Here is a 20,449-nt window from a genome sequence, read left to right on the forward strand (position 1 = left end):
CATTTTCCCGGTGGGGTCAGGGATTTTCACCTGCTTCGAGATGACTGGGTGTTTGTGTTGTCATCATCACTTCGTCATCATTCATGAAAGTGGCGAGATTGGGTTGAGCAAAGGTTGGGAATCTGTACGGGCATTGATAACCGCGCAGTTGAACGCCCCACAAACCAAACATCATCATCATCATCATCATCTCTTCACATTATGACCCCTACTCCAACAGGAGCCTGGTGGTACTTACCACCACAGTATTTCTTTCCAGATCGTAACTTACATGTGTACCAAATTTAACTGAAATCGTTTCAGGGATTTAGGATTAGTTTTTTACCCATACCTTTGCCCACGTATACATTTCAAACGTATTTGTAGACATATGTACCTGTATCTCTAGCGAATTTCGCGCCGCAGTTTCATTTTCTCGCAGCTCAGTGTTTGTGATGTCATATCTCCAGAACTGAGCATCGTACAATGATATAATTTAGTAGGTATCTCCAGTAGCATATGTGGCTACTGTATGTGAAATGTGTTGCGAACAGAATTAATATCAAAGAAGTAATAAACTTAAAACATCATGCAGAATGTGGAAATGGTTCACGTATCTCAATGATTATGACATCACATCTCCTGAATTGTTTGTTGTATGTTGTACATATAATTTTGCTGGTACAATCAGCGGTATATTTGAATACTGTCTGCAAAATGCGTCACGAATACAGTTAGTAGTAAAGAAGTAATAAGTCAAATGTCTTACTTCATGCAGCATTTTTATTGCACGAATAGCAAAAATGTAACATTTCTGGATTATGACGGTAACATGACAGTAGCCGTGTAAAGAATCCCCAACAACATATTATTTGATGTTTTGGAGTAACTAGCCAAACTCTATATTCACAAAGATATCAATAAAAACTGTGTAGACTAATGCGGATATGAGATACGTTTTCTTTTTTAACTTCTAGACTTAACACGTAAGGCTATTCACTGGTTCCTTAATTTTGCTCCCACTTGGTTCCCAACGGAAGAATAAAGCCGAAATGTGGGTCATTCGCAGTACCTTAGAAGTTTGTGAGGGTCATTTCCTTTTCTTCTTTTGATGCTGAAATAGCTAGTGTTTACTAAGGAGATATCTACTACCATTCCTGAAAATGTATTCAATCGTTGTCAAATGAACCATTCTCGGCCGGGCGAAATTGAAAGAACATTCAAATTATTTGTATTCGTTATGTTTAAAAGCTAATAGTTTCCGAAAAATTTAAGAATAAGTACTTTCAATCTACTGCATATACAGCAGCCTACTTGATAAGTCATACCATCGTTGATCAGCACAGTGGCAGGTACCCTCCATTCGGGGCCTGGTATTGCGACCCGACAGTGCAGTATATGTCAGTCTGTATTTCATATTCTCTCTAATTCGGCCATCATCAGTTATGCGTTGCCCTCAGGGGCTCAGCATTTGTTTGCTGGGTACACTCTTGGCGACCCCGGGGTTCCTGAGCTGGGGACCGATGAACACCACTAGTCCTCTGTCACTGTAAGCTCTGGGCATGCTTCAGCGACCAACGTGAAGCGCGTTGCTGGGAAGTTGTGTGTCTACGGGAATGGGGTCTTGGCTTTACTGCCCAGATCGCGAGGACGGAATAAACCTTTTCAAAAAAAAAAAAAAAAACCACTTCAGTCTCAAAGTGTGCTGTGTGCTGATGAGATGCATGGCTGGTGACGTGGAACAGTCGTTGGCGGGCAACCTCTGGAGAACATCCCGCTCCTCAGTTATATAAGGTTTACTCAGGCACACAGGGCTCTTTCTGAGTGGACCCTTATTTCCCTAGCTGCTAGTGGGATCAAAATGGAACACTCGAAGATATCTCCTTCTCCTCCCAGTGGAAATGGTGGGCTGCTGATAGACATTAACACCCCATCAAATAAAAGGGCTCATGCAGTTAGTCCTCCAGACTCGGGGATTATACAGAATTTGACCATGAATAATAACAGAATGCATGCTGCTGCCAGAATGGGTTTTTGACTGTGAAACGGAAAGAAGGTATTTTAGAAAAACTTTCACCTTTTTATGTTAAAAAAGGTTTGGAGGCCATCGCAGGTTCATTGAAATCCCTCAAGCAATGGTGTAATGGCACACTGTTGGTTGACACTGCTAGTTCCCAACAAGCAACAAACCTCTGGAAGGCTAAATGCCTTGGAGAATATACCATCGGAATGGAGCTCTACAACAGCTTGAATTACAACAAAGGTGTTGTGTCGTGTAAAAAAAAAAAAAAGGTTCAAATGGCTCTGAGCACTATGGGACTTAACTGCTGTGGTCATCAGTCCCCTAGAACTTAGAACTACTTAAACCTAACTAACCTAAGGACATCACACACATCCATGCTCAAGGCAGGATTCGAACCTGCGACCGTAGCGGTCGTGCGGTTTCAGACTGTAGCGCCTAGAACCGCTCGACCATTCCGGCCGGCTGTCGTGTACAGATATGGTCAACATTTGTAAGGAGGAACTGAAAGATGAGTGGGCTCAAGAAGGGATCGTTGATGTGCAGAATATACCGAAAAGATTGGATGGGGATCTAGTGATATATGACTCCTCCATACTTACCTTCAATAGCATAAAACTCCCAGAGCATATAAAGGTGGGTTTTTTTTCACCTAAGTGTACGGCCATATGTCCCTAACCCAATTCGCTGTTTGAAATGCCAGTGCTTTGGGCACACCATCTTACGATGTAAGGGTGAAGGCATTTATGGCAAATGTGGCAAGACCAACAATGATGGCGTTGGCTGCTCCTCCCCTCCAAAGTGTGTAAATTGCTCTGGATATCACCCTGTCTGGAGTAGGGACTGCAGTGTCTTCCTTGAAGAGCGAAAGATACAGGAGCTTAAGACTTCAAATGGCATTCCACATGGACAGGCGAAGAAAATCTATAATGCCATGCACCTCCCACATTCACTAGTTCTTTTGCTTCAGCCCTTAAAAATCCTATTTTGATAGCCAATGCTTCTACACAAATGGAGGTTGCTAGTGTCAGCACTAGTACCTGCGCTTGTCAGTGTATTTATTAAGCTGCAATTGTTTCAGAACCAATACCCCTAAGAGAACATCAGAGAAGACCACAGGTACCACCACTGCAGAGCTCATAGTACCTCCAAGGGCACAGTCTTGTAAAAAATCCAGTGCTGCCTCTGCCACTGCTGCAGTAGTTCCTGTAAAGCCTCCCAGGCCAATAAAGCAAATGGGAAGCTTCCGCCACAGGCGAAAACAGAGAGTACAGGAAGTAGACTATCAGACCATGCCGATGTCAATCTACTTGATAGCTCTGCTGCTTCTGCTTCATAGCCAATGAACTGCAAACTCTACCTGTGGCAACCATCTTGCCCCAAAGCTGGAACTCCAATCACTGTGGGCTCCCCACCCTGGTGGACAGACAGTGTGAAAGTCCAACCATCATGATAAATGGCACCCATAATACAGTGGAACATGAATGGGTTCAGGACTCATGTGGAGCAACTGAAACTCCTGGCACAGACACAACCCCTGTGCTTGTGTTTATGGAAAACACATTTCAAAGCTACTGATGTCCCTGTGCTATAGGGTTATACCCTCCACCATAAGGATGACGTGACTGGGGAAAGAGGTAAGGGAGTTGTTGCTGTGTTTGTCAGTAACACACACCACTCCTCGCTTTCTCTTTAGCTGCTAACCTAAAAGCAGTAGCTTTTGCAGTTCATGGAAATCCAGTGATAACTCTCTGCTCCCTGTTCTTACCTCCACAGGATGCAATAGACTCTGAGGCTCTTGCAGGCCTTATTGACCAACTGTCCAGCCCATTTCTCCTACTGGATGCGCATTTCTTGGTTGCTACTGGATCATCCTCAGCCATTGACCTCTTATTCTGCTGTCCAGCCCTTGCACACTCAGCACAGTGGGAAGCAACTGATGACCTTAATTCCAGTGACTACTTCCCACTGTTAATCCACATACTGGATGGAGAATTGCTGGAACAGAAGCCACCAAAATGGATGATCATCAAGGTTAATTGGGCGCTGTTCAGCCAGTTTGCTGTGTTTGAACACCATGATAACCTCTAGGAATGGGTGGACCACATCACATGTGTGATCCGTCATGCTGCTGACTTATCCATACCACAGCCTTTAGGTCACTTAGGAGACGACCAGTACCTTGGTGGGCAGATGAGCGCTCTTCGGCAATCCAGGAGAGGCGTGCAGCTTTTTGCCGGTTTAAATGCCGCCCGACAGCAGACAACTTCACAGTGCACACTCTGCTGCAGAATGAAAATCTTATTCTGAAGGCATATGACACTACTTGGAGACACAGTATTCTCTCACAACTGCATCAATGGGGCTTTCGTGGCCACCTACCCATCTTCTTACAGTCTTTCTTGTCTCAGCGTTTTTTTAGGACTCAACTTCGTGACACGCTATCAGATCGATTTGAGCAGGAAACTGATGTCCGTCAGGGCGCTGTTTTGAGTGTTACCCTCTTTGCCATAGCCATAAACATTGTCACATCTACGGTAATGTGTGTGTGTGTGTGTGTGTGTGTGTGTGAGTGAGTGCTCATTTTAATCATTATCGTCGTATTTTTAATTTATTTGATTTGCATATGAGGAACACCATCCTAAATTTAAGAGACTCAGTGAGGCTTCTGGGCCTCATTTTTTACTCCAAATTGTTGTGGTTGCCACACCTAAGAGACCTGAAAGCCAGAACTCTCAAGTCACTGAACATCATGAAGTGCATTAGCCACAGGTCTTGAGGAGCTAACAAGGTGCATCTCCTCCAGTTTTATTGAGTTTTCATGCGTTCACGGCTCGACTATGGGTGCACCGTATATGGATCGGTGAGGTCTTCTTATTTGAAGATCATTGAGGTGTCATCCATGAGGGGATTCAGCTGGCCACGAGTGCTTATAGGACCAGAACCATACCCAGCCTCTTTGCTGAGGCTGGGGAACCAGCACTTACCATCCAGCGGCAGTTGATCATGGTGCATCATGTGTGTACATCCCTAGCAGCTACGACTTCACCTGCAAGCCTTACTGTTGCATGCCCGCCTTTGGAACACCTTTTCTCCAACCGTCCATGAGGCACAAAGCCGTTTAGGATCTGTGTGCATCTTGTGCTAGAGTCACTTGGTGTGGAACAAGTATTACCCCAAATCCACGGTTTTAACCGTCTGCCGCCCTTGTTACTCGAAAGACCCAGAGTGATTTTACATTTGGTGCAGTGTGGGAGAGACTGCACTCCTACTTCCATTTTTAATGCGATATTTTCTGACATTTTGTTCGAGCAGCACAACCATGTAGCTGTTTTTATGGATGGGTCGCGTTTGTACCCAGCAGATAAAGTAGTCCAGATTATCCAGGATGCCCTCCTCCAACTACAGCAACTGGGGATGGAGGTGTTTTTCTGGTGGGTATCAGGGCACATGGGAATTGTGGGGAATGAAAGGAGAGGTCTAGCAGCCAAGAAGCTGTGTTTTGATCCTCGGGAATTCCAGTTTGCCATCCCCCTGCATGCTATAACCTCGCTGTTGAGCTCCAGAGTCTTGCGTTGGTGGGAGGATGAATGGCTAGAAGTGACACACAATAAGCTCAATTTTACAAAGCCCAGAACGTGGCCGTGGTGTACTTCCTTACAGCCATGTAGATGGGACGACATTCTCCTCGCTCATCTTTGCATAGGCAACAGCCCTATGACGCATGGCTTCTTGCTCCGACTAGAGGACCCTTCAATGTGTGGCGCTTGTGTGTACAGATCAATGTGCACCACATTTTATTGGACTGCGTATTATTTTCCGACCAGCGGACTGGGACTGATTTGCCAACGGATCTGAAATCTATTTTAGGTGACAATAAAATGAATGAAGTTAGAGTTTTAAAGTTTTATGAATTGAGCAATATTTGTACCAATATTTTTGGGGAGATGAATTTAATATGTTCACAGAGTGACTGTTTCACTCATTTTTTTTTTACGCAAGTGGCCAGCCAGTGAGATTTTCCTGTGCCTTCCTTTTAGCTCCTTTGTCATGTTCCTTATGTTTTAGTCTCCTGTATAGCATCTTGTATTCTTTCCGGTTGTCTTTGCGTGTATGATCACTTTTTAGCAATTTTTCCCACATCCGTCTCTTTTAACATGTGTAAGGGCGCTGGTAATCTCACTGTTGAGCACCCGTAAGCACCAAACCCAAACCCAAACACACACACACACACACACACACACACACACACACACACACACAGAGCGTGGGAAAAAAAAGTGTCACGAAATTTTAACCCTGGATAGCTGATGCCAATAGGAACCAAAATTACCAACGTTGTGTAAGTCGACGACGCACCATTTTTAAACTACGAAAACTTGGCGCCAGGCGTTCCGATTGGCCGTGGGTTTGCGCTGTTGCCGCTCGTCGGTTGACGGGCACCGCTATAGTTGTCGGTTCTACATCTACATGGATACTCTGCAAATCACATTTAACTTTTAAGTGCCTGGCAGAGGGTTCATCGAACCACCTTCACAATTCTCTATTATTCCAATCTCGTATAGCGCGTGGAAAGAACGAACACCTATATCTTTCCACACAAGCTCTGATTTCCCTTATTTTATCGTGGTGATCGTTTCTCCCTATGCAGGTCGGCGTCAACAAAATATTTTCACATCGGAAGGGAAAGTTGGTGACTGAATTTCGTGAGAAGCTTCCGTCGCAACGAAAAAAGCCTTTGTTTTAATCATGTCCGGCCCAAATCCTGTATCATTTCAGTGACACTTTCTCCCATATTTCGCGATAATACAAAATGTGCTGCCCTACTTTGAACTTCTTCGATGAACACCGTCAGTCCTATCTGGTAAGGAGGCCACACCATGCAGCAGTATTCTGAAAGAGGACGGACAAGCGTAGTGTAAGCAGTCTCCTTAGTAGATCTGTTACATTTTCTAAATGTCCTGCCAATAAAACGCAGTGTTTGGTTAGCCTTTCCCACAACATTTTCTATGTGTTCCTTCCAATTTAAGTCATTCGTAATTGTAATTCCTAGGGGGGGGGGGGTTGTTTGCGGGAGGAGACCAAACAGCGAAGTCATCGGTCTCATCTGAGTAGGGAAGGATGGGAAAGGAAGTCGGCCGTGCCCTTTCAAAGGAACCATCCCGGCATTTGCCTGGAGGGATTTAGGAAAATCACGAAAAACCTAAATCAGGATGGCCGGATGCGGGATTGAACCGTCGTCCTCCCGAATGCGAGTCCAGTGTGCTAACCACTGCGCCACCTCGCTCGGTGTAATTCCTAGGTATTTAGTTGATAGAGGATAGTGTGACTGCAGTAATTTCTCTCTGGCACACTGCCCGTGAGACCCACATTTGCAACTTACTGTCCACACACTACATTTGTAGTGCCCTGCCCACAATACTCATTACTTGCGACAGTCAATCTACCAATTCCCGTAACAGTTTGAGCAATGTGAGTGCATCCACAGTGAAGAAGATCACTGGCTGGTAAGCCTTATCTATAAGAAGAGGGTATCTGTTCTTTCAGACATGTACGAAAGAACAGATACGATCTTCATATATTAAGTTTGTGTTGCTCCCCCCAAATTCAACACACATCTGCCAACCTCTAAACATGGCATTGTTTCACCTAATGAAGATAGCTTGGCAAAAAGCTTTGACTGTTTGGGAGAAAGGCAATAGGGGTGTTCTTCCAAAAAGCAACTTCCCTAATACATTGAAGCTGACATTTCACCACATGGGTGAGAAAATTCAAGACAATGCTACTGCAGGATTTCGTGCTTCTGGTATCATACCTTTCAATCCAGAAAACGTTTTATCTGTCTTACCTGTTAGTAGTTTGGGAAATGAAACAGGTAAGCCAGTGCAGGTATGTTCTGATGCCTTTGTGGAACACCTGAGAGATGTTTGTTATGGGTCTGTTAATTTCCAACCCAAAAAAGCTCATGGTAGAAAACTGGAAGTTCTCCCTGGAAAAAGTGTCATGTCACAGACAGAAATTTCAGACAATATTGGAGTGGGCAGCAAGGAAAAGGAAGCTGATGATCCCAAAGTTTTGGAGCAAGAAACTGTAATATCTGAGGCAACAACGGAAGAGAAATATGGACCTGAACCTTCCGAGACACCTCCAATGACACTGGCCAAAAACGATTTTGTCTTCGTTAAGTTTCCTGTTACAGAGACTAACCGTTCAAAATTATATATAGGAAGAATTGAGGCTGTGGATTTGCCTGACGACATTCAAGGTAATTTCATGAGGAAGAAAATTAGTGAGAAACAAGAATACTTCTTTTTTCCTGATGTTGTAGACATGTGTGTGGTGTCAAAAGCACAAGTTTGGATGAAGGTGAAAGGAACTGATTTCTAACGAGGGAGTCATTGACATTGTGTAATGTTAAGTGTTGTATTAAGTAATGAAGTTCAGAGATTTAGTGGTTAATAAAACTGGTTGGTAATGTAAAAATATTAATTGGCATTAATTTATTTAAAGCTGAGGGAGTATAAATGAATTTTCCTCAGTAAAATGCTTGATAGATGTGTTTCACATGTTCCAATTCACCTCACCACATGTTTCAAATGCAAGTACTGTTCAAAATATGCAGTGTTCCAAATCACCTCAAGTCCTGGGGTGAAGAACGGGTATGGCAGAGCATTTTCATTCTTGTAACACATTGCTGTAGGAAGGACTAGAGGTGCTGTATTTAAAATTTCAAAATTATAGTACAATATTTAGATGTTAATTTTCAGTAAAAACTTCATTTTCTGTCCCGATTCACCCCAAGTTATGGTGCTCATATTCACAATGACTACTACTACTACTACTACTACTATTTTGATCATTATATTGTAGTGCCCATGTAGAATATGTTAGATGCAAGAAAAGGCCCTAACTTTTACAGGTGAAATAAATGCATAAATAAATATTTCAATTGCCTATAGTGCAAGGCATCTAACTTTTAATACCCCAACTTGGCAAAGCACTGTTTACAGACAGACATGAATTTTGCTGTAGGTTACTACTTGAAACTTTCTTTTACCTAACAAAATGGAATAGTGTACATTTTGTGACAGCATTCAGTATCTCATAAACAGAAGACAGGAATCACATAACAGATGTCAGTACCTAGATTAAAGCTATTCACTATAAAATGGAGTACTGGTAGGCATACACTGATTCTTATTCACTTAGGTATGGCACAGAGTTTCGCACAAAATTGAATACAGTTCATATCAATGCAAATAGCTTACTAACAAGAAGGGATTACCAGTACTGGAAAATCGTAAAAGTAGGTAAGGGTTTAAGTGCTCCCTGTTGGAAACCTTAACTCAGCTTTTGTAACTGTACCATAAAATGCCTTTTATTATTTGATAATCCTTGATAATTTGCTTACAGTTGCCTCCAGGACACAGGACTTTATCGCTTGGCTATGAAAGTAAAAAATAACATTCCCTTATCAGAATTCTGAAAAAGCCTGAAAGACTGGATTCTGTGGCCTGGAATAAACAGCAGTTGAAACAGCAGTTGCCTTTATGTATTGTATCTGAACTGGCTAAAAATATTGTTAAAGAATTTTGAGGAGGAGGAGCAGATTAGTGTTTAATGTCCCTTTGACAGTGAGGTCATTAGAGTCAGAGCACAAGCTCAGATTAGGGAAGGAAGGGGAAGGAAATCAGCTGTACCCTTTCGTGGAAACCATCCTGGCATTTGCCTGAAGTGATTTAGGAAAATCACAGAAAACCTAAATGAGGATGACTGGATACAGGTTTGAACTGTTGTCCTTCTGAATGCGAGTCCAGTGTGCTAACCACTGCACAACCTCGTGTGGTCAAAGAATTCTGGGAGTGGCATCATATGACTGCAATTTTAATTGCAGAGAACAAACATGGACTCAAATTAAGAAAGAATTAATCTTAGGCATTAATGTCCCATTGATATTAAAGTCATTAGAGATGGAGTAAAAGCTCCAATTGGGTAAAAATAAATAAACTGTATCCTTTTCAAAGGACCCATCCCAGAATTGGCCTTAAGTGATTCAGGAAACCCAGGGGAAAATAAAATGTGAATGGCCGGACCGAGATTTTAAGTGCCATCCTGCTGAATGCGAGTCCAGTGACTTACCATTGTGTCCACTTGCTCGCTGACTCAAATTAAGGAATATGAGACACAGAACAATACAACACTTACTCACCAGACTGACATAACATCGTAAAACACTCAAACTATGTAATAATGAAATTGTGTGAGAATGAATGTGCAGTGGAATATACACTGAGTACCATCAATTCATTATTTCTTTAAAATCTGACAGCTATTTAGTTGACACACAAAGGACAACAAAAATGATAAATCATTTAAGTACAGTGCATTCATTGCTGGTAAAGCCAATTATGCATAAAATTCATCTGTGTTATCAGTTTGCAACGATTTGTGATTATTAGCAAATTTGTTATTATGTGTTATTCGTTGTTCATCCTATGGGTGGTCTTCCTTTTCAATAAGTACTTGAGATATCACTATCCATGGAACAATGATTACACCTGCTACCCCAACTGCCATCACCACTATGATACCTTCCCAACTACTGACAAAGACCTTGAAAGTATGTTTACTTTCAATATGCAGCACACATGCAACTATAGATTGCATGGGCAAGTGGCATGCTTTGTACTAGCTGCCAACACTACCTGCTGGCAAGGTCATCTGTCAACCACAAAGTTATTTTAATCAAGCTATATATCTTTTCATTGTAAACTATTAATTGTGCCTAACCACACAAATCGAACATGAACTTTCAATGGCTTGTCACAGAGTAGTGATGTAATTGTGATTTATTCCATTTGCTAACCAAATTACCTTTGTATCCACGAAAATATCCTCACAACAGCAAAAAACTGCATAATATGCAATAATCAAAACATAAAACATAAAATATGAAACACACAGTACTGCAACAACCCTCAGATTTTACAACAGTACTGTGACATGGTTACCATTACCGAAGGAACAGCCCACAGCATAACATCTATTTCATACCGTCAACACATACATAAGGTGCATATCAGCCAAGTCTTCGTCAGTAAACCCATCCATGCTGCTATGTATCAGTGTTAACATACAACTAACCCTGCCATAACACAAACCTAAAAGAGATCTGAGCAGTACTGACAGCAAGCTTGAGGGCAAGGAGTAAAGTGTGCATTACTCCTGTCAGTATCAAGTACTGTGAGTCGCTTGGACAAGATTGTTTCCAAACAAGACACACCTCAATCACGGCGAACATCAATCAAAAATATATAATTTTAAACTCACCATGGTTAGTGCAGCTCCCCCCGTCGGAGGTTCGAGTCCTCCCTCGGGCATGGGTGTGCATGTTGTCCTCAGTGTGAGGTAGTTTAGGCTGGATTAAGTAGTGTGTAAGCCTTGGGACCAATGACCTCAGCAGTTTGGCCCCTTACCACAAATTTCCAAATTTAAACTCGTCCACGAAAGCAAACACTTCCTAATTCTTGCTCTTGTTTTTGCAGGTCCTAAAACTATATTTTTCTGGTCGCCGTTCTTTAAGTGGGTAAGTATGAAATTGTAATTTTGACAGTTTTCACTTTTCTTGTTTGTTGTTAAATTAAACTTTGAATGACAGTTTCTTCAATGTCAGAAACCTACTTCATTCTTTCTTTTCAATTATGTGTTATTGGAATTAAGTGCAGATCATTTATAGATTTACCTTGTGTCTACGGACTTACGTGTGATTGAATTTTCTTTTATTTCTTCTACTCCCAAGGAGAACACGAAAAGTGCCATAATCCAATTTCCCAGAAAATTCACTTAGTGGAGGAGGAGTCAGAGTAAGCGAACACATTTTGGCTTATCTGTAGACACTCAACCATTTCTGAAAAAATTACAGTCAAAGTTTTTGAGATACTTTACAGGACTTTTACAACACAATATCCTCAGACAAAATGGTGGCACAATGGTTAGTGTTGCAGCTTCTTAATTTTGCACCTCGTGTTCGAAATGGAATTACTACCCTTTTTTTCTCATTTATATATCCATGTCTATAGAAGATTGCTACAGTTTATATTGATATAACATTATTCGTCTATCACTTGTATGTCAGATGACTGAATTAGAAAAAGAATGAGAAAATTATTTGAAATTGTTTTCGGTGAAATTCCTGCAGTGTAACATAGTTCATGATCAACTGCAAGTGCCAGTTTTGCAAAAGTGATCCATTATGCATGGTTTGCTGCGAAATTATTGCCAATACATGACATCTTCACAAATGGTAGCTACGTTTCTTTCCCGAGGGAGATTCCTACGAAGAAATGTCACTGTGGCAAACCTGTTTTTGCGAAATGCTTGTGGAATTTGGAATATCTGCATTCTGAATGTTTCTATTATCGGTACCATCCAAGGGAATGCATCAAATCTTCCTGAAGAATAAATATCTTTATAAAATGTAATAATATGAGAGTGGAATATGAGAATTTAAAAATACTGCAACCCATCAACATACCACACACACATATGCAATTATTGTGAGACACTTATTGTGAAATCCAATTGTAATTTTACAATTAATATAATGAATGCCCTTAGATCCCCTAATTTGATAAGAAACATTTGTGTAACAACCATCTAAGAGCATGTGTAGATAAATGAAAAGAATAAAAATAAAATAAATAAAAACAAAAATTAATTTTTGAACATGGGATGCAAAATTAACAAGCTGCAACCCTAACCACTGAATCATCATTTTCTCTGTGGATGTCTTGTGGTAGAAGGCCTATACCTTGAAAGCTTTGATAGTTGTTTATTGAGAAATGGTCATGTATCTACAGATAAGACGAGGCATGTGTTTGCATACTTTGACTCCTCTTCCACTGATCGGTGTTCCTGGGAAATGGGGTGATGACAATTGCCATGTTCTCCTCGTCAGTAAACAAACGTAGAGCAACTCTAAAACTACAGATACATAATTTCTATATAGATTATGAAAACTTTAAATTGCTTACATACAGACTCCTGCAAAATAGAAATTAAAGTAGAGTAAAATACTAAATATAAGTTATGTTGTCATGTTTTGCAGGGGCTTGTAATTGCAGGCTTGAGTGACCTCCAGCGACCAGTAGAAACAATCAGTATATCACAGTCTTCTGCTTTGGCAGTCACAGGCATGATATGGTCTCGATACTGCTTAGTTATTATCCCCAAGAACTATAGTCTGTGCAGTGTAAATGTCTTTGTCGCCCTGACAGGACTTTATTCTCTCTCAAGAGCTATAAGGTATGGTGATCCACTTTTTTTTTATTACTGATACTTATAAAAACCTTGTAATAAATTAACACAGACAAGATTACTATATTAAAACCGAATGGACTCTCATGAACTGTATTTGAACAACTACTAAATAAATGTTTAAATAACCATTACATCAGAATTACATTTTACTAAAAAAGCTTTTAAAAATGGCCAATTACTTAGACAGCAGTATCTATAATAGTCTTCTATTTAGATTTAGTTTATTTTTCATCACACTATATACTTATCAAAACTGTGACATAAATATGTAAACAAGCAATATCAGAATAAATGAATGTGTCAGCACAGGCAGAGTAATAGAAACACATGTATTTGTACTATGGAAGGTGTGACATATTGACAAAAGCACGTTTATTGATGAGAAGGATAGGGGATACTCTTTCCACAAGAAAGAGAGGTTGTAAGAGACTGAATAAGAAACATTGGAGATGGCATAAAAGGCTGGGTAAGAGCTAGGAGGAAGGAATAAATCAGCTACCGGTATGTTCTTTTCAAAGGAATCATCTCAGAAACTGGTTACATCAGTTTAGTAAAATGTATTTCGTGACTAGTTTTGGAAAATTGTTTCCCAGAATTCCATGTATACAGCTCTCTGCAAGCACGTCTTCCCTGTAAATGTACCACTACATTTGTTACGCATTTGTGCAACACACTCATATTGATTGAATGAGCGTATAATGTAGAGTACAACTCTTCTCTGCATACCTGTTATCTTCTGCTAGTCAACCTGAAAGAGAGTCCCAGTCTGATGAACAATAGTCAGGAATTGGTATAAAAATGATTTTGTTAATGACTTTCTTCATTGCTGACAGCAGACATGAGTCTGGTAAATACTTTCCTCGTGGAGATATTTTTTGTGCCCATTCCACTTTAAAACACTTAACAGTTTTACTCCTAGATGTTTCACAGCTTTGTCTTATTCCAGTAACCAAAGATCAATCACTAAGTCAAATGTTATTTGATTATTTTGTTTATTGATGCACATTATATTGCATTTACTTATGTCGAGGGTCAGACACAAATCTTTACACCAGGTGGTAATCACTTTGTCTTTCTATATTCATTTCAAATTTATAATGATGTCAACTTCTTGTACACAATTGTGAGATATCTGAACTGCTTCATAGAGCTACAAGTGATCTCTGTGTTATCATTAACAATGGTAGCACTACCAAACTACCTTGAAGTAGACCACATGCTACTCTAGCTTCTGATGGCACCTCCCCATTACAAATTTTGTTATGGGTTCTGTTTTCTAGGAAGTCTTCACTCCAGTCAAACTTTTATTCAGATATTTCATTTGCATGTATTTTGTTTGCTCAGTGATGATGTGGAACTGTATTTCAGGCTTTTTGGAAGCCAACAAACGTGATGTCAACCCCAGCTGCTGTACTTACTGCTCTGTCCATCTCATTAATGATAAGAGCAATCTGAGTTTCATATAGTCAATGATTACACAATCATTGTTGGTTTTGAAGTAGTAGTAGTAGTAGTAGTAGTAGTAGTAGTAGTGTGGTGGTAGCAAAGTTTGCAGATGAGCCATCACATGATAACAGAAATTCTGCAACATTTTGACTTCAATGAGATAGGTCTAATGTTAAAACTTGCTTACAGGTTATAACTGCGTTCAGGATTGGGACTTAAACCTAAAACTTTGTCATTTGCAGGCAAGTGCTCTGCCAACTGAGCAATCCAAGCAGAGCTAATGATATGCTCCTATCTTTATTTCTGCCAGTACCTCACTCTCATTCTGATGGATTAATAATCCTCCACAGATGTCCTGTGCCCCTTCCTTTGTATTGCAATGACCTGCACCTTTTTAAGTAGTTCAGGATAGCCAGCACACCCTCCTCTGGCTAAACAGCTGGGGCAGATGCTGGGTGCCAAGGTACAGAGGTATCACAGGGAACAAAACGGCAGATGTAGTGGCCTAGGAGGCATGTTTTGATCCTTGGTTACTTCAGTGCCCCATCGACCTGCATGTTCTCGTTTCGCTGATGAGGAACATCATGTGTCAATGAATGGCTGGAAGTGACAGGCAATAAGCTCCATCTAGTAAAGCCTACAATGCAGCAGCGGTTTATCTCCTTCCAGCCTCTCAACAGGATGAGGTTCTCCTTACATGTCATCACATATGCCACAACCCTGTAACGCATTTCTTGCTCTGGCGAGAGGGCCCTCCAACGTGCAGTGCTTGTGGCGTACAGATACCGGTGCTCCACGTTTTTAAACTGTGTTTCATTTTCTAACCAGAGAGTGGATTTGCCAACAGGTTTGCCCTCTATTTTAGGTAATGTTCATGTGAATGTGGTTTAAGATTTTGTGATCCATCCAACTTGTTTCCTAAGATTTTTGGTAGATATTCTTAATGTGTCTGTAGGGTGACTGGCTTACCCACGTTTTTTGTAAGTGGTCAGCCAGTTACATTTCTCTGTGCCTTTCTTTTAGGTCTTTTATGATTTTACTTCTGTTTTAATTATAGGTGTAGCACCTTTCACCATTTATCAGTTGTCTTCCGGCACGTTAGATACAGTGATTGTGTGACTCAACACAAGTGAGATGGGAGTGAGTGAATGAGTGTCATTTTATGGATTTACTCCTCATTGTGTGCAACGATTTTAGAGACTTAAACCACAATTGTTTATTTCCATGAGGGTAAGGGTGCTGATAACCTCGCTGTTGAGTGCCCATGGGCTCCAAACCACACACCTACACCTTTTTCCCAGTCATGCTCCACTTCCAGCAATATACACCACTTGTCAAGAAAAGTTCCGAGACTTATTTTATTACTGGTGTATAAGCGACATCAGCACAGTAACTATGGTAGCTGCTTGAGCTAACAACTGTAAACAGCAGATGTGGATTTGACCAGTTAGTTGTGAGGTTGTGGAAGTGGGCATGAGACCATAGAGTGTCAATGTCATGTCAAATTGCAATGACACAACAGACTGAACATCTAGAAATCAGGTGTTCAATGCCTACTACAACTTGACTGGAATGAACAATGTGGACTGTTCTTTTTTAGAAAATATCACCAAAGGTATTGAGACTTGGAGATATCAATGCAAACCTATTACAAAATGACTAAGTGCAGACTGGGTCTCTAACAGTTTCTTAAGACCTAAGTAAATGCGAACGTGATGTGTGAGTTGAACACCACCTCAAAAGAGGACTTTTCTGACAGTTTCACAAGATTGTATGAACATTCTGTGTGCTGTACTGAAGTATAGGAAGCCTGTGTATAGCACCTGCAGCATTAAAACCACCATATTAACTGTTCTCTACTTTTTATCAATCCAGTCTCAAAACGTTTTGGACTGATGGAGCAAGGTAAACTGTTGCAGAAGAGGGGGTCAAGTTCTACCACATATTTGATAAAGAATTCAATGGACAGCCCATCAGGTCTAGTCATATTTCCTCTATCAAGACACATGAGCCAATTTTCAATTATATTCTCATTTATTTCTCTATCTGTTATTTTCACATCTGTACAGCCACTGAAAGCAGGAACTATATTGTTTTCTCTCGTCTGTCACACATGTTAGTATCACTAAAGGTGTCACAAATGGATCTTCCTGAACTGTATGCCTGTAACCCGCTGTAGGGAAAGCTAAATTTGGTACAGCTGTGTGGTCATGGGTACAGATACGGGTGGGGGTTAATCTCCATGTGCACCTCTCATATTGCCTCTTAAAGATCAACAGATCAGAGTCCAATGGACTGACAAAAAAGGTTCATGATAATTATGTTTTACAGCAACAATAGCAACAAATGCTGAGACTATTTTCAATTTCTCTACACAGTCAGTATAAGAAAGTTTCACACCAGGATAATAATTATAATATGGATCATCAGAAATGGGGTACAGTAGAGATAGTTGTAGCTCCAGTAATTAAACACAAATTAATAATAATTGTAGTAATGGAGAAACTCTCTGGATTGAGGGAAGTGAACTACTAATCTAGAATTAAGATTCATGTGGGAATAAGTCTTAAAGGTATGACTGTTTTGTGTTTCATTACAACAGTGTTTTGTAATCTGTGTTATTAATCAGAAATATGACTTTCAGTAATTCATTTGTACTTGTGCCAAGTTTCGTGTGCATTTCCTTTCACATTTGAGTTTTTCATGTGACAGCTCTTACAGCTTTTTAAATTAAAACAAACAAGATTAACGTTCTACATCTTTATCCTTCATGTCTACATATTAATTTCTCAACAGTCACCTGGACGATGAACATATTTCTCCCAACGAGAGACCAGTTTAATAATACCATCACTATAGAATGATTGACTTTGTAGCTGGAGCCACAACCCTCACTTCTGTTAGCTTGAAGATGTTCTTCAAGTTTTGGAAATCGGATGGGGCCAAGTTGGGACTGTATGAAAGATGACAATCACAGCAAACCCATGGCATTGCATTGTTTCAGATGGCGCCATGCTCATGTGTAGTCCGCCATCATCACAGCAAAGGAAGGGGTGCTCTGTGGGTAGCCAAATCTTCAAAGTAGGAACTCAATTACAGCACACTATTTCTCAGATACCGACATAGTTACATTACGCACCACCTTATTATATGCTATAATTTGGAGTTATCAAGTAGTAGAGGGCTGCAAATATCTAGACATGAAGAATGAAGATGTAGGATGTTGGTAATTTAAAAGTTTTACGAGTTTTGACATAAGAAAACTCAGAATGAAGCAATACTTTTCAGCACACCCTCATATTTGTCTGGCTTCCCTAAGAGTTTTATAATTCATTTACACTTACTTTACATTGTTCCCTGTCAAAGACAGATATTGTCACAAGGAAAGTAAGTTCGTCTGACATGTTATCAACCTATACATGAAAGGTAATAAAAGTGTCAGGTCAACCGGATGCAGATTCAGGAGGGTATCAGCTTTGTTTTAGCCATATGAACCATCCTTATATTCACCTCAAGTCAATTAATGAAACTATATCCGGATATCAGGCATATGAATGCAATGTCTTAACCACTGGTTAGTTCTTCAATAATTACAGAAACACAAAGCACAAGAGCTGAAAACAGTCACATGTAGGTGAAATACCTTAACATAGTACTGTTAAAGTGGATGATTCTTTCAGCTGACATGATGCTATGAGATGCACTAGTTGTAGCATAGTTGCTGGTAGCCCTACCAACTTGAACAGGTATTAGCTGATGTTCTGCAAATTCGAGTGTGGAACTTTACACATTAAAATATTGTATGGAATTGGGAGGAACCAATGGTATTGTTACAAGCAAGAACGTGAGTTACAGAATGAGTTATTAGACGTACTGCAATTGTGGAAATATTCTTCCAAGAATTAAAATGAAGCTATTGACACCCATCAGCATACATGTTTAGATGTCCATATTACAAGCTGATGATTAATAGTATGTAGGGATTATGTGAGGAAATGACAAATCATTAAAAGTAACTGGAAAGGGGATTAAAATCTGACAGTCAAGGATGAGTGGATTGCTACAGTTGGGGAATGAAAGGACACCACAACTGCTGCACAATGTGGACTACCAAAAAAGAAACCTGAGAAAATAGAGACTGCTGGAGTTCTGAATTATGTTTCTACTGCTTTTAGCAAAGATCCACTTCAGGAACCATAAGGGGAGGTGATACATATGTGGAGTAAGTGTAAACAAACAAAGAAAAAGGTAAAGAAAACAGTCTAAAGGATAACAGAAACTTCCTACAAGCTGGAATAAGATAAAAACCTTGGAGAAAGTTAAACAACTGCTGTATTAAGTAAGTAAAAGTTGGATGATCAAGGGAGATTTCATAAGCTTGACACAGTTGAACACAATTGAGATGTGGGACTGAAGTTCCTTACAAGATCATCCTTATATATTGATCAGCCGGAACATTATGACCATCTACCTAATAGCCGATATTTCCACCCTTGGCAGGAATAGTAGAGGCAATGCATCATGGCATGGATGCAATGAGGCCTTGGCATGTTGCCGGCAACACATATACACACACAAGTCACCTGATTCCCGTAAAATCTTCGGGGAGAGAGCGAAGAGCTCTGATGCCACACTCAACCACATCCCAGATGCGTTTGATTGGGTTCAGATCTGCCAAATTGGGGGCCAGCACATCAACTGGAACTCACCACTGTGGTCCTGAAACCAGTCCATCACACTCCTGGTCTTATGACATGGCACATTATCCTGATGGAAAATGCCACTGCCATTGGGAAACATGATCGTAATGGATGGTTGTATGTGGTCTGCAACCAGTGTACAGTACTCCTTTGCCATCATGGTGCTTTGCAAGAGCTCCACTGGACTCATGGTCATGGGAATGTTGTCCAGGGCATAATGAAGCCACCATCAGCTTGTCTCCGTCCCGCACTACAGGCATCGAGGAGCTCCTCCCGATTCACACTATCCCATCAGCATAATGAAGAAGGTATTGGGATTCAGTAGTACTTGCCAATGTGGTGGAATTAATATTGGCACATGTATGGGTTGTCAGCTGCAGAGGCCCATCAGCAGGAGTCTTCAGTGCACTGTGTGTTCAGACTCACTTGTACTCTGTTCTGCATTAAATTCTAATGTTAGTTCCACCACAGTTCACCACCTGTTCTGTTTTACCAGTCTGCCTGGCCTACGACATCCGACACATGTGATGAGGGGTGGCCGCCCAACTCCATGATGTCTGGACGTGGTTTCACCTTGGTTTTGCCACATGTTGAAGACACTCACCACAGCCTTCTCAAATACCCAACAAGTCGTGCAGCTTGTGAAATGCTCATGGCAAGCCTCTGGGCTAACACAATCTGCCCTCGGTCAAACTCTGATAGATTTCCCGCCTTCCCCATTCTACACATGGACAGCATGCTCACGGATGCTACATACACTGTGCGCATGTCTGACTAGCAGTCATTCCTCACCGTGTGACACTGCTATCACCTGGATGGGTTTATAATGATAGGTCAGTGGTTGTAATGTTATGGCTGATCAGTGTAAAAAAAAAAAAAAAAAAAAAAAATTTCTCAAGTTTACTTAATGTGAGCGATCTGCTTACAATTTCAAACTTTTAAAGAAAAATCCTTCATCATCTCTGTCTCAAACAACTGACTGTTA

General features: G+C 40.7%; 1 protein-coding gene across 1 annotated transcript in view; it reads left to right on the plus strand.

The window, feature by feature from the left end:
- The window catches only part of LOC124722865 (mitochondrial pyruvate carrier 2-like), a 60,596-nt gene that overhangs the window by 39,591 nt on the left and 556 nt on the right, over window positions 1-20,449 (plus strand). Inside the window, exons 2-3 of the mRNA XM_047247996.1 lie at window positions 11,545-11,585; window positions 13,107-13,303. Coding sequence (XP_047103952.1) covers window positions 11,545-11,585; window positions 13,107-13,303 — 238 coding nt within the window. The remainder of the gene's footprint in view (window positions 1-11,544; window positions 11,586-13,106; window positions 13,304-20,449) is intronic.

The sequence above is a fragment of the Schistocerca piceifrons genome, chromosome X (assembly GCF_021461385.2).
Source record: "Schistocerca piceifrons isolate TAMUIC-IGC-003096 chromosome X, iqSchPice1.1, whole genome shotgun sequence".
Lineage (NCBI taxonomy): Eukaryota > Metazoa > Arthropoda > Insecta > Orthoptera > Acrididae > Schistocerca > Schistocerca piceifrons.